Genomic DNA, 14139 nt, shown 5'->3' with positions numbered 1-14139 from the left:
AGTATATTTTATATTGAGGTATGAATAAGTCTATGCTCATAGTGGAGCAGAGTGTACGAGGCAGCGGAAATAATTTTTTATATTAGGTCTACAACTTTGCTTCTGTCGTTTTTTTTTGTAAATTTAAGGTTTTTTTTTTGTATAAAAACGGTTACAAAAATGTTATTCAAAATATTGGGCGCCGCTAGCTACTTCGTTTGCCATTTTTCTGGCAGCATGCGTGTTCCGTGCAAATGTCGAGAATTCGGCACAAAAATTGACATTTTTCCAGTTGAGTATAAGTTTGGGATGCAAACAGGTCTCTACAAATATTTTGTTGGGTTAATGTTGACACAAATGTGCAAGATCGATATAAAACGATTTAATCGATTTAATCAACCAGTGCTTGATCTTAGAAACATCTATTCGAAACCGGCGGAAACAGAGTTGTAGACCTAATATATCTGTATGGTTGTATTCAGAATATGGATACATATGTAATTCCATGTTTTAATGCCTCCTTGTTCCAATTCTTCATATGTATTTAATTTACTGTCATCACCACTTTGCTGCTTGCTACACTGTGTGCTTACCCTAAAACGACAAATTATGCTTGACTGTAGGTTATTTATACCACATACATTTTTGAAGAGTTCTACTCTATTTTCCTATTTTATATTTTTTTTTTAGAAAATTATATATTTTTCTATAATTTTGGCTGTAAATTATATATTATTTATGAACATAACTTCAACTCAATTTTTGAACGAGTTTCTTGTGTGTTGGGTAAAAAAAATCTGTCCTTCATTGCATAGACTGTCGAATTATTTGAAACTGCAGCCGTTTTGTGCGCTTAAAATTTTGCTTTAAATATATACACACCCATTGAAGACAAACCAATGAAACTGTGTTAACGAAAGGTTCACCCAAATGCGTTTAGTGGGCTTAGCAACACCATTAAAATGACCAAAAGGCGCACCACCATTATATTATATCTAGTCTATGTATTTAGTACGTACAAATCACAGAGGTCAACATTCTTCTTTTCGTTTACTTCACTTGTCGTCTTTTTCGTATTACGAAATCGTTTACTGGTTTATTTGGCTGTTAGCCTGTTACTGGGATTTTGCGGCGTTCCACCACACTTGAGGCCTCACTTGAAACACTTTCAATTGTGACTGGGAGCTGTTAGTGTGAGTGTTTATTGCGCGGTGTTTTTTTTTTCCTTTTACTTAAAAGCAACACATACACACTTATCTTATTTGGCCTTTTGACTCGCATACACTTGTAGGAAAAACACAAGAATTTTTTGGCTTTTTTTGTTGTATTTTTTCACTTTTATTGCCTTGCTTTGTATTTTTCTCAGCATATGTGTGTTGTTGTTGTTTTGGTGTGCTAGTAATTTTGTTACACGCGATGTCTGACAAGCACTGGCTGGCATCGCCACGCCGTTGGGTCGATGTTGTGTTCAAAGTTAAATAAGGCGCGCACTCGCTAGCACCACAAACAGCAGCGGCAAGGACTCAAACTCAAAGCAACACAACACATTACAGACATTTAAATACATACATACATACATATGCATGTGTGTGTGTGCGTGCAGCAGGCGCACTTTGGCTGTTAGTGTATCCACCACGCATTTGTTAAAAAAGAGCGAAAATACCTCATTGCGTTGCTGTTTGGTCTAAAATGGCTACCAATAGTGAAGTGTTGCTTTTTTACTAGTCTCGTAGTTTTTACTGTTACATAGTGTTGTTGAATGCGGCGTGTGCTGGTGTGGCAACAGGAGCAGAACAAAGTGAAATGTTGCAGCTGTTTTTTTCATTTGTGTGTGTGTGTGTGTTCTTGTGACAGACAAACGCAACGCCAAAAATGTCTGATATTTTTGTGAAGCTTCTATTGTTGTTGTTGTGTTGAAAAGAAGCTGAAATTTGTTTATGTGTGAGTGAAACTAAAAGTGTGTTAATAATGCCAAATCATACGTATCACGTAGTCCTTAAGCTTTAATTATTTAAATAGACGCTGGCACAAATGAAAGCGCGTAAAACTGTGAAAACAATATTAAAACAATAACAATAATAATAATAATAAAAACAAAAACAAAAGCAAAACTTCTTACTATTTAATATTATTTTGTTAAATACAAAAATTGTTTTTTAGACATAAACAAAAAATAATCGTCGAAAATATGTATAATTTTAATCTAAGGTAAGACAGAGTTTACGTTAGATATGTACGTGTGTATGTACAGTTGTGTTCAAAATTATAATAGTGCGTGTGTTAGAATCGTATCATTGAAATTGGAAAAAGAGACGAAAGTAAAGTCTTCTTTTTGGAGGCACAGGTTCACAACAATATCCACCGAAGACTGAATACCACCCTAGACACACTACGATAACGGTAAAACATGAGAGGTCAAAAAGTTAGTTTGAGCTTATCTTTTATTTTTATAGTGCTGGGCCCATAATATCGTATCTGCACATGTTTACGTTAATATTTTGAATAGAACAATGTTACCTTATACTGAAAACGAAATGCTTCTGAAATGGGTCTTCCAGCAGGATAATGACCCTAAACATACAAGTCGGCTAGCCAAGGAGTGGTTTCGTATCAAAGGACCTCAATTCCATAGATAACCTATGGGGTGACATTCCGAAAAGCAATAATCGCGAACTTTGGGTAATAGTGAAGGATTCTTGGGAAGAAATACCTTAAATCCGTTATGAAGGCCTAATCAACTCTATGCCGCGTCCCTGTAAGGACATTTTTGTATAATAGGGGCTTTTCGACTCATTTCTTTGTATCCTTACATAATTTTTAGATTTAACTATGTTTTTTAAGAGGTTATGGGTAGCCAGAGACTAGAAAAAATGAGAATTTTCAATGAAAAAAAATGAAAAGAAAAATTATAATTTCCAAAGTTATAGCTGTCTATGTTGACCCAGTTTCAAAAAAAGGTCCTTGCGGTGACAATCATAAGTTCTGGGAGATTCATCTAAAAGCCATCGGATAAAAAAATTAGTTTTATAAATAGATAATCCTGGGCCTGATCCGAAGCTTTTTTTTTCAAAAATTAACAAAATGGCAGCCTCAGGAAAATGTTTTTCTAGATTTTCGGGAAAAAATCAACAGTTAATTGGTCTTAAAAATCGAAATTCTTGAAAAAAGAAGCTTCGGATCAGGCCTGAGTTTATTATGTATTCTAAAGGCTGTATGAATTTCATTAAAATCTACTGAGCGGATATCGAGTTACGTTGTTACCAGTTCAAAAAACATAGTTTTGAGATAAACGCATTTGAAGTTTCACACTAGCATGTTGGATTGCCTGAGCGCTCTTTGTTATTTTTCGATTAACTCGAAAAGCTATTATCGGATTAACTACAAATAAGACTTTGTTTTTAAGATATTACACTTAACGAAAATGCAAAATGAAATCCTGACTACCCCAACCCAATAAACCAAATGTGAAATACTACTATTTTTTTTGAACAATGAATTTTCGAGCTATTTTAGTTTTATTATTGTTAATGAAAAATTTTTCGGTTTTATATTAATAAAAGCCATAAAATTAATGTTTCTGAATGAAAAAAAAAATTAATCAACTTTTTATAAGAAATTCAAATATTGACTTCTTAGCACTATTATTTTTTTGAACACAGCTATATATCTTATTTTTGTTTTTTATGTATTAAATATGTGCCTAAAGTCATTATGCGTTAATTGATTGTTATGCTCATACTCACTTATGGTTGGTTTATATGTATGTACATACATATATATGTACTTGTATCAAAACCACAAAGCAGCACCGCAAAGACGTGAACTGTGTTTTCTCTTATAACTGTATTTTGGTACTGCTTAACATGTATTATATAGAATTCATAAGAAATTGTGTTAACTTAGCTGTCAGTATTTACTTATACTGGTTTCGTGTCAAACCTTTAAAATTCTACTTTTTAATACACAAAATAATCCAGATCTCAATATTATTTATTTGCACTCGACAACAATACCTTTCTCTTTTTTATATGTATGACTCGACAGTTTAATAATATTTTTGCTAAACTTAAAATGTTCAAATATTTTTTCGACTATATCGTATAGACAATTTAAACAAATGTTTTGCAATACGAGAAGTGATAAGCGTTCTTGGCGTTTCAATAATCATGTTGACGCAGTTGTTACTGACACCAGGGTGGTTCAATAAATTCTTAGACTACTTAAGAAATGCATGGAACACATATTATGGAAGCCATAAAACGGCAGATATCATATTCTCGTTCTAAAATATGGTCTTAACCTTCTTCGGAGAATATTCGCCATGTGAAGTCCTCTATTTCGACTGTTCCTTGCTCTCTAGTGTATATCAGTGCTGCGTCCATAGTCACGAAAAGTGTGAAGAAATTAAGTACTTATTGTACCGCCCTTAGATTTAGTAGAAAATAACAATAACAAATAATTGAGTTCTTCGTGTGACCAAGTTCGCATTGGCGCTTTGAATAAACTTTGACTTAAAACATAAAATCATAAAACCCGCGTTTAAAGCGGGCTCCAGGCAGAGTGCTTCAATTAAATATTAAACCCTTTCGCTATGAACCCCCCCTTAATATGAACTTATCAAAGGTTTGTGTTGTGCTAAATAACTTCTATATCCAATATTAACTTAAAGCAATAGAGGTGTGAACTATTTTATATTAAAAAACGTATTTATTTTTTCTTTCATCGGCCACATGTGCATAAGGAATTACGTTCAACTGTAGACATATTTGATATACATACTTCAGACCATCAGTAATTACTGTCGAGTTGTCCTTGATAACTTGTGGCAATTTTAATTATTTCTTTAACATATGTATATACGAGTCTATGAGTCCTTCAATATAACATCTGTCACTTACCCACAGGAAGTCTGTATGTGTGGTATATAAAAATATGGTATATAGTTGATTGTAAGGCTTGTATGTGCTGTTGGAATACAGCTGGTACCATTTTTTTGTTTTTCGAAAAATTGCGTTTTAATAAATTTTAGAACGCAATTATTTGTATATGCTAATACATATATTTAGTTAAATATGTAGTTATGTCGTTTAACAAATACTTATCTTTTGACGAAACATGTATTTTCTTTACTTTTTAAACGTTAATAAACAACTACTCTCACGTGCATATATGTTTCTACAATTCTTCAGAAGACATGTGATTGCGTTGAAAACTTTATATTCTAGATATTCCAATAAAAAGAAAATGTTTTAGGTATTCTAAAAAATAAATGATTCTGTCCAAAAAATTTTGGAAACAGTATTCAAAGAGTCCTGGACAAATGATATGTTCTATATGAGATATTTGTGAAACTAGAGAACTTCTCGTTATATAAGGTTGGCTGAAATGTCACACATATGTATTGGTTTACTTTGACAGCTTACCTCTCAGTTAACCGTCTAAGAGAGTCTAAGAATTAGAAAACGCGGTTTTTATGATAGATTATGGATGACTGCAGCGTCTCCTATTCGGTTACATATATCACTGTCTTCATACATCTAGAATAAGTTCAATATAAATTTGGGTTCTAAACACATACGAGTTTTTTTCTTAATACACTACAGCGTCATCTGTTGGTTAATATTAAATTCTTAAAAATGTAGTTTTTCCAAAACGAACTTAGAACTGCTAACATATTCATAATTTCTAATTTCTCAATAGACATACTTTTCTCTAGGCCAAAAGCGGCAATCAAATCACATGAACTATGAGTAATAACAAATACGCTAGAATACACACACACATCTAGGGTGATAGCGCAGCATGAAACGAAACAGTTCCAACGCCATATTTATTGTTTTGATTTCCTTGGAATTTGGCACTCATATATTGCACCAAACGTCCGAGTTGAAGATAATAATATGTAATTATACATAGAAATGCAAGTAAGGAAATTAATTCAACCATATTTGGACACGATATGGGTTTCTATTACATGTATGTCGTTATATATGGTTTTGGGTATTTGCGCGAGATAACTGTCAACACGTAGGGTGCCGTGATCCCACTACAAAGCTACTTAAGCGCAAAAGTGTTTCTGCGTGGTCTCGTGACTATAGACGAAACATGGATCCATGGGACCAGTCGAAACAGTGGACTTAACTTGGCATAACTGCGCGTAAGAACGTAAAGCCTATTCTATCAGACGTGAAAGTGGCGGTCATCGTGTTCTCGGATCAACAAAATTTGATATACATTAAGTCAAGTGGGGAGGTTATCGCCGTCACATAGGCCTATTTTGCGGACCTCCATAATACATATTTTTCAGACGTATCAGAAAAGGTTCGAGCAAGCAAATTGACGTTGCTTCGAGTGTTTTGTAAAACTTTGATCATCAAGTTTTAAGGGTGGCTTTTCAGATATAAAACAAATTTCAGCGATATTAGAAAATTATTTATTCGAAAAACGCCAATTTTCTCCACTTGCAAAATATATTTAATAACTAATTTATTATTTTTTATTTCAAAAGTTGTTTTTCTATTTTTGCTAATTTTATTTATTTGTTTACCTTTACAGGTTTCGTCACATCCTCAAAATGGCCTTAACTGTGTCATTGCGTCGCGTATTGCTGTTGCTGTTGATGGCAACGATATTCATATTGATGGTATTGTATTGGAATCAAGACGGCATGAAGCCACAATCGTTTTTAGTTGAAAAATCGATGAAGCGACGAGCTGATGTTAATACGCGACCGCCAATGTAAGTTTAAGTTTACTTTACTCTCTAACCACTAAATCATTTCCCCCTCCCTCGTAGACCTGACGAAAAACTCTGGACCTACAAATGCGAAAACGAGCGCTGCGTGCGACACACGTATCCCACGAATGATGGTGGCGGCGCAGCAAGCGATCGTCGTATACCATTCATGACATGTGCCATGACTTGCGGCGAAGTCAATATTTGGCCGCATCCAACAATAAAGACTGCCATTAGTTCGGTATCGCTGAAATTCACAATGGAAGATGTGCAACTGCGCATGGATACACCACACAGCGCTATTGAAACGCAATTCAAGCAAGCATTCGCCTATTTTCTAAGCGATCTGCGACGCATACAACGGCTACCAAGTGCGGAAGAGAGCACCGAGAGCGTGGCTGGAGGTGCAGCCGTAGCGGTTGGTGGTGCTGAACGAGCAGCGGCTACCGAGCAGAATCATCTAAATCCGCAACAGCAACAACAATTCCAACAACAACAGCAACAACATCATCGTAGTCGCGCACGACGTGACACATCGCACGCTGACGCACTTGCAGGCGCTGCTGCTGCCGGCGTTGGTGATGCGGAGACGGCGGGTGCTTATCATCATCGGCACAAGCGTCGTCACATCGACATCGGCAGAGCGTTGGGCAACACTTTGGCGGACAAGATGGCACCGGCGGCTATTCTGAGTAATGTCTTCAACACACGTCGCCACTGTGACGTGGACACGCTGCTCGTGCAGGTGGAAGTGCATAAATCGGGTGACATCAATTTGAGTTTGGACACCGATGAGAGCTACAAACTATCCGTTGCACGTAAGTCAATTATTGGAATAGTACGACAAATATATACTTACCTTTAAGAAAATTTTCGCATATCAAAAGCATCCTTTTGGTTGAAAGAATCTCCCGCTTTCTACTAATTTAATTTTACTCCGATATTTTCGTATTAAAAATTCTTTAATTTTGCCTTACAGATGAACGTCGCACCGTTAACATCCACATAACAGCAAATTCATTCTTTGGCGCACGCCACGCCCTCTCCACACTACAGCAATTGATTTGGTACGACGATGAAGATAATCTACTGCACATACTCTCGAAGGCCATAATTATAGATACACCCAGATTTCGCTATCGCGGTCTTATGTTGGACACATCGCGTCATTTCTTCTCGCTGGAGGCGATTAAACGCACAATTGTCGGTATGTCACATGCGAAGCTGAATCGCTTCCATTGGCACATAACCGATTCGCAGAGTTTCCCCTATGTATCGAAGAATTTCCCCGAAATGGCTATACACGGCGCCTATTCGGAGCATGAAACCTACACATTCGAAGAAGTGCGAGAGGTGGCGGCATTTGCGCGCGTACACGGCGTGCAGGTCTTGCCGGAGATCGATGCGCCAGCGCATGCGGGCAACGGCTGGGAGTGGGGACCAAAACGTGGCCTTGGCGATTTGAGTTTGTGCATAAATCAACAACCGTGGAGTTTCTACTGTGGTGAGCCGCCATGCGGGCAATTGAATCCTAAAAATAATAATACTTATCTGGTGCTGCAACGCCTATATGAGGAATTATTGAATGCCACCGGACCGACGGATTATTTTCACCTCGGCGGCGATGAGGTGAATCTGGAATGTTGGGGTCAATACTTCAATGACACCGATTTGCGTGGATTGTGGTGCGATTTTATGCTCAATGCAATGGCGCGGTAAGTAAAGAGATACATTTTTTTATAACATTTATTATTAACACTTATCTTGCAGCTTAAAGATCGCCAATAATAATGTGGAGCCGCGCGTGGTGAGTGTGTGGTCCAGCGGTCTGACCAACACCAAATGTCTTCCAAGCAGTCGTGTGGCTGTGCAGGTATGGGGTGGCAGTACGTGGCAAGAGAATTACGATCTCATTGATAACGGTTTTAATGTGATATTCTCGCATGTGGATGCCTGGTATTTGGATTGTGGATTTGGCAATTGGCGTTCAACTGGTGCGTACACACAAGCGGTGGTGAAATAACGTGAAAACTGCATATTTATGCAAATATATTTATATTCACAGGTGAAGGTGCATGCTCGCCGTATCGCACATGGCAGAATGTCTACAAACACAGACCATGGGAGCGCATGCGTCTCACTAAAGCGCAGCGAAAGCAGGTAAATTTGTTGTTCTTTTTATACTTTCGCAACATGTTGCAGAGTATTATAGTTTTTTTCACAAAACGGCTGTTTGTATTACCCAGAAAAAAAAGAGTTAGATATGGTTATATATATGTATAAATGATCAGGATGACGAGTGAAGTTGAAATCCGGATGTCTGTCTGTCCGTACAAGCGATAACTTGAGTAAAAATTGAGATATCTTAATGAAACTTGGAGCACATATTCCTTGGCACCCCGTGCAAAATCGGACAACTGCTACGCCCACAAAATGGCGAAAACCGAAAACACATAAAGTGTCATATCTAAGCCATAAATAAAGTTATGAAAGCAAAATTTGGTACAAAGAATCGCATTAGGGAGAGGCACATTTGGATGTAATTTTTTGAGAAAAGTGGGCGTGATCCAACCTCCAAATAGGTTTTTTGTATATATCTTGCATACCAATTAAGCTATATAAACCAAACTTACTGCAGTCGTTTCTTTTAGCCATTTCCTTATACAGTCCAAAAGTGAAAGAAATCCGATAATAACCACGCCCACCTCCCATACAAAGGTTATGTTGAAAATTACTAAAATTGAGTTAACTCACTAACGAAAAACGTCAGAAACATTAAATTTTACAGAAGAAATATCAGAAAGAAGCTGCACTCAGATTTTCTTACAAAATGGAAAATGGGCGTGGCGTCACCCACTTATGGGTCAAAAACCATATCTCAAGAACTACTCGACCGATATCAATGAAATTCGGTATATAACACTTTCTTGACACCCTGTGGAATTCACAACCTCCCATATAACTCATTTTTAAATTCTTCTGATTCCTTCACTTTATAATAACGGGTGATTTTTTTGAGGTTAGGATTTTCATGCATTAGTATTTGACAGATCACGTGGGATTTCAGACATGGTGTCAAAGAGAAAGATGCTCAGTATGCTTTGACATTTCATCATGAATAGACTTACTAACGAGCTAACGTCGAATTTTCAGTGAATGGGCCCTAGAAAAGTTGGCAGAAAATCCGCTTTTTTATCGACAAATTTTGTTCAGCGATGAGGCTCATTTCTGGTTGAATGGCTACGTAAATAAGCAAAATTGCCGCATTTGGGGTGAAGAGCAACCAGAAGCCGTTCAAGAACTGCCCATGCATCCCGAAAAATGCACTGTTTGGTGTGGTTTGTACGCTGGTGGAATCATTGGACCGTATTTTTTCAAAGATGCTGTTGGACGCAACGTTACGGTGAATGGCGATCGCTATCGTTCGATGCTAACAAACTTTTTGTTGCCAAAAATGGAAGAACTGAACTTGGTTGACATGTGGTTTCAACAAGATGGCATTACATGCCACACAGCTCGCGATTCTATGGCCATTTTGAGGGAAAACTTCGGAGAACAATTCATCTCAAGAAATGGACCCGTAAGTTGGCCACCAAGATCATGCGATTTAACGCCTTTAGACTATTTTTTGTGGGGCTACGTCAAGTCTAAAGTCTACAGAAATAAGCCAGCAACTATTCCAGCTTTGGAAGACAACATTTCCGAAGAAATTCGGGCTATTCCGGCCGAAATGCTCGAAAAAGTTGCCCAAAATTGGACTTTCCGAATGGACCACCTAAGACGCAGCCGCGGTCAACATTTAAATGAAATTATCTTCAAAAAGTAAATGTCATGAACCAATCTAACGTTTCAAATAAAGAACCGATGAGATTTTGCAAATTTTATGCGTTTTTTTTTTAAAAAAAGTTATCAAGCTCTTAAAAAATCACCCTTTATATACATAAGGAACCGATGAAGATGGTGGAATAAAACTTTACACAAAATACTGTATATCATCTGTGGCTTCACTTATGGAAAAGTTTTCAAAATTGGACCATAACTTTTCAAGGCCCCGGATATCTACATGAAGAACTCAGTGCCTAAGGGTAATTTTTCACCGAAAATATCGGCAAATCTTTCAAAAAATTATTAAAATCGGATCAGAACTTCTCCTAGCTCCCATATAGCTAATTATGTGCGGACTTTATTCCGCATATTTCGGTTAATATGTTAGATATCTTTGCAAAATTAAGTGAGCATATAGTCTTGTATATAGAGTAGCTTGGTGGGCAAAATAAGTGAAATAGCTTTAGGAATTACATCAGCCCTCATATACCATATATGATGATTTTCGTTATTCTATTGAACTTTATGCCGATTATATGGGTCAAATTGTAAAATAATAATTAATAAAATTACATCAATAAATTGCGAGAGTATAAAATGTTTGGTTACGAACTTAGCCCTTCCTTACTTGTTTATCAATATAAATTAGTCTGTCGGTTTCAGATCTTAATAAAATTAGCTGAAATTTTAGATAATATGAATAAATAATTATTTAATTTGAATTCCTGCTTATCAATTAAATATACGCTTAGTTGAATCATTCAGTTTATTTTTTATTAATTCATATTTCTTTAATCCAATCTATAATTTATTTTTCCAGGTATTGGGCGGCGAAGTTTGCTTGTGGACGGAACAAACCGATGAGTATCAATTGGATAACCGATTATGGCCACGTGCTGCTGCGTTAGGCGAGAGGTAAAATTTTTCATACTACTGCTAGAATGTGATTTGAAATTTAAAATTGACCAACATTTTTGTAGGTTATGGAGCGATTTGGATGATGATCGCGAGTTCGATGTTGTGCCACAGGACGTGTTTAAGCGTATGTCCGTGTTTCGCAATCGACTGGTCGAGCTGGGCTTAGAAGCGGAGCCAATATTTCCTAAATTCTGTGCGCAACACCCAGGCGAATGCATTTGATATTACTACTAAACGCCGAACCTAAACTGCATTTGTACATATGTATGTACGCGTATATACGCAGGTAAATAAAACAAAATTAGAATTACTCAGTTTGGATCGATTTGTGCCTAAACAGTGTAAACAACATATTCAAGCCGGAGTTGTCTAAATTTTATTCACTTTTTTTATATTTTGATTTGCAATTATTATTTTTATTTTGTTTTTTGTTAAAAACTTACTCGATTGATATTAATGCTAGCATAAGATTAATAAAATTAGTCAATGTATAATATTGCTGTATAGCTGGAAATTTATAAAGCTAAGCTGTAACGTTGCAAAAGGCGGGAGAGAGGCATAGAGCAGTTTGTTAGAAGCATGAAGAAAGACGCCTTTGAGGAAAATGATTGATATTTATATATGTAATTTGATTTTTTTTTAACAACTATTAGTGCAATTGTTTTGTATTTAACTTAGGTATTTTTTATTTGAAACCAATATACATACATACTATATACAATTATATTTATATTTTTAGCATTTTATTACAAACTGTTTAAACAAGTTCGCAAATCCTTTGGCTTTCCAAAAACAATCCAATGTGTTGTGCACCATATTTACGCACATACATAAATGCATGTATATTATGTTCAAAACAAGTGAAATGTACTCATTAATTATTTGCTACATTTTTAAGCTGCAGAAAGACAAACGTTTTCGATAAGTCCATAATGATTTTGATTTTCTTCTTCATTTCATATATTATATATATATTGTTTGAATATTTTGTGTTGCATAGTATGCATGAGCGTTGTTTGTGATATGATACATACCCAGTACATACATACCAACAGGTCCACCCCATAATTTCTTTGTACAAAATAATATTTTCAAAATATCAGCAAAATAATACTAAATTAATGATTTGTCTGTGTGTGTGTTCTAATGACGTTTATTAGCTGCATATAACTCAAAAAATGCAAGAACATAACCTCAAAAACTCACACAATTTTTTAGGCCAATGCAACAAATGTTCTACCATTTTAATTATTTTTCAATATACGCCCTTATCGGCTATTGTCGCGTTCATAAATGCTGAGAATAACGACTTGTAACTAAAAAAACAAAAAAAAAAACAAAAAAAAATATTTAATAAATATTAGCATAAATTGTTTAAAATGGGGAAAGCTACTAGTTTTAAGCGATTTTTAGTGATACAATGTGACCTTATTTGGAAAAAATGAAAGTATGACACAAACAAAAGCAAGAAAAAAAACATAATTAATAAATTATAATACTAATAACACTGACATTATCGTATCGTATAAACTAATTGAATTACGTTTATGCAACAAACGGTAGTTGCAAAGTTAAAGCTTTACGCATATCAAAAAGCTTTCATTTTCACTGAAAAGTCGGAAGTCATGAGAATTATCATTTAATTCAAAAATAAATACTTGAATGCAAATTACTTAACTCTCACTGGTATTTTAGCTAATAAATTAAAATAAAAAAAAAATATTTGATAATTAAAAACGAAATTTATCTACCGTCAAATGTCCGTTTAAACATTTTCGCAATATCTTATGTAATTATGTTTTTGTTTTTCGAATGCCTATTCCAGTTAGTTTTATTCATTATGTTCATAGGTAGGTTTCGGTGGCATTTACTGGCCACAATATGTCTGCATGTTTGTTTAGCACTATACATAACCTCAAATATTATTTTACGTAGCTTTGCATATAATGACAGTAATGATATTAATTAAAAACATAAATAATAATATGCTCATAAGTAAAAAAAAAAATGAATAATAAATAATAATTAAATTATAAAAATAAAATTTATAATATTTATGAAATAAGTTTAATATTTAAGTACTGGTTATACAAATTGACTTATGTAAAATTTGTACGTACAAAATATGTGCGAATTGTATAATCTTAGGCAGTCGGATATACAGTGACACTGTTTTCTTTTTTTAACAAACGATAAATTGTAATTGTAGTTGATTAATAAAGAAAGTACTTATTGAAAAGAGAAACTGGTGATTTTTTATACACTACAGTTAATACATTTAAAAAAAAAAAAAACATAGCTAATAAATCTGGCAACTCGCAAACATTTCTACTTTTTTATACGCTCGCAACATGTTGCGAGTGGAGTCTAACCGTCCGTAAACTTTGGTACAAATGAAGATGGGAAATAGGGGACATATTATACATGACAACCAAACTCCTTATACACTCTAAAAATGGAGATAATTGGTTTATAACTACGCCTACCTCCCCTCCCTTATCGAAGGGAAAACACCAGAAACCTTAAATTTCATAGTAAAGATGGTACATAATGTTAGGTTAGGCTAGGTTACTCTTGTAGGCTAAAAAGCCACACATAGATCAGTTTTGGTCCTTTGCGATACCAGATGGAGTGCCGTCACGTAGTTAATGAGAAGTAATAATCCTTTAGGATGCCTGCGCT

The 14139-nt window shown here is 35.3% G+C and overlaps 1 protein-coding gene across 4 annotated transcripts in view; it reads left to right on the top strand.

The window, feature by feature from the left end:
* The window catches only part of LOC105218594 (probable beta-hexosaminidase fdl), a 41042-nt gene extending 27340 nt beyond the window's left edge, over nucleotides 1–13702 (top strand). For all 4 annotated transcript variants that reach the window (XM_011194291.3, XM_054234905.1, XM_011194289.3 and 1 more), the window contains exons 2-8: nucleotides 6535–6717; nucleotides 6775–7532; nucleotides 7694–8429; nucleotides 8485–8708; nucleotides 8780–8874; nucleotides 11360–11454; nucleotides 11520–13702. In XM_011194291.3, the coding sequence (XP_011192593.1) occupies nucleotides 6554–6717; nucleotides 6775–7532; nucleotides 7694–8429; nucleotides 8485–8708; nucleotides 8780–8874; nucleotides 11360–11454; nucleotides 11520–11679 (2232 nt within the window). In that variant the 5' untranslated portion in view covers nucleotides 6535–6553 and the 3' untranslated portion in view covers nucleotides 11680–13702. The remainder of the gene's footprint in view (nucleotides 1–6534; nucleotides 6718–6774; nucleotides 7533–7693; nucleotides 8430–8484; nucleotides 8709–8779; nucleotides 8875–11359; nucleotides 11455–11519) is intronic.
* Nucleotides 13703–14139: the final 437 nt, after the last annotated feature.

This window comes from Zeugodacus cucurbitae, chromosome 6, assembly GCF_028554725.1.
Source record: "Zeugodacus cucurbitae isolate PBARC_wt_2022May chromosome 6, idZeuCucr1.2, whole genome shotgun sequence".
Lineage (NCBI taxonomy): Eukaryota > Metazoa > Arthropoda > Insecta > Diptera > Tephritidae > Zeugodacus > Zeugodacus cucurbitae.
This window is presented reverse-complemented; position numbering and strand designations above follow the sequence as displayed.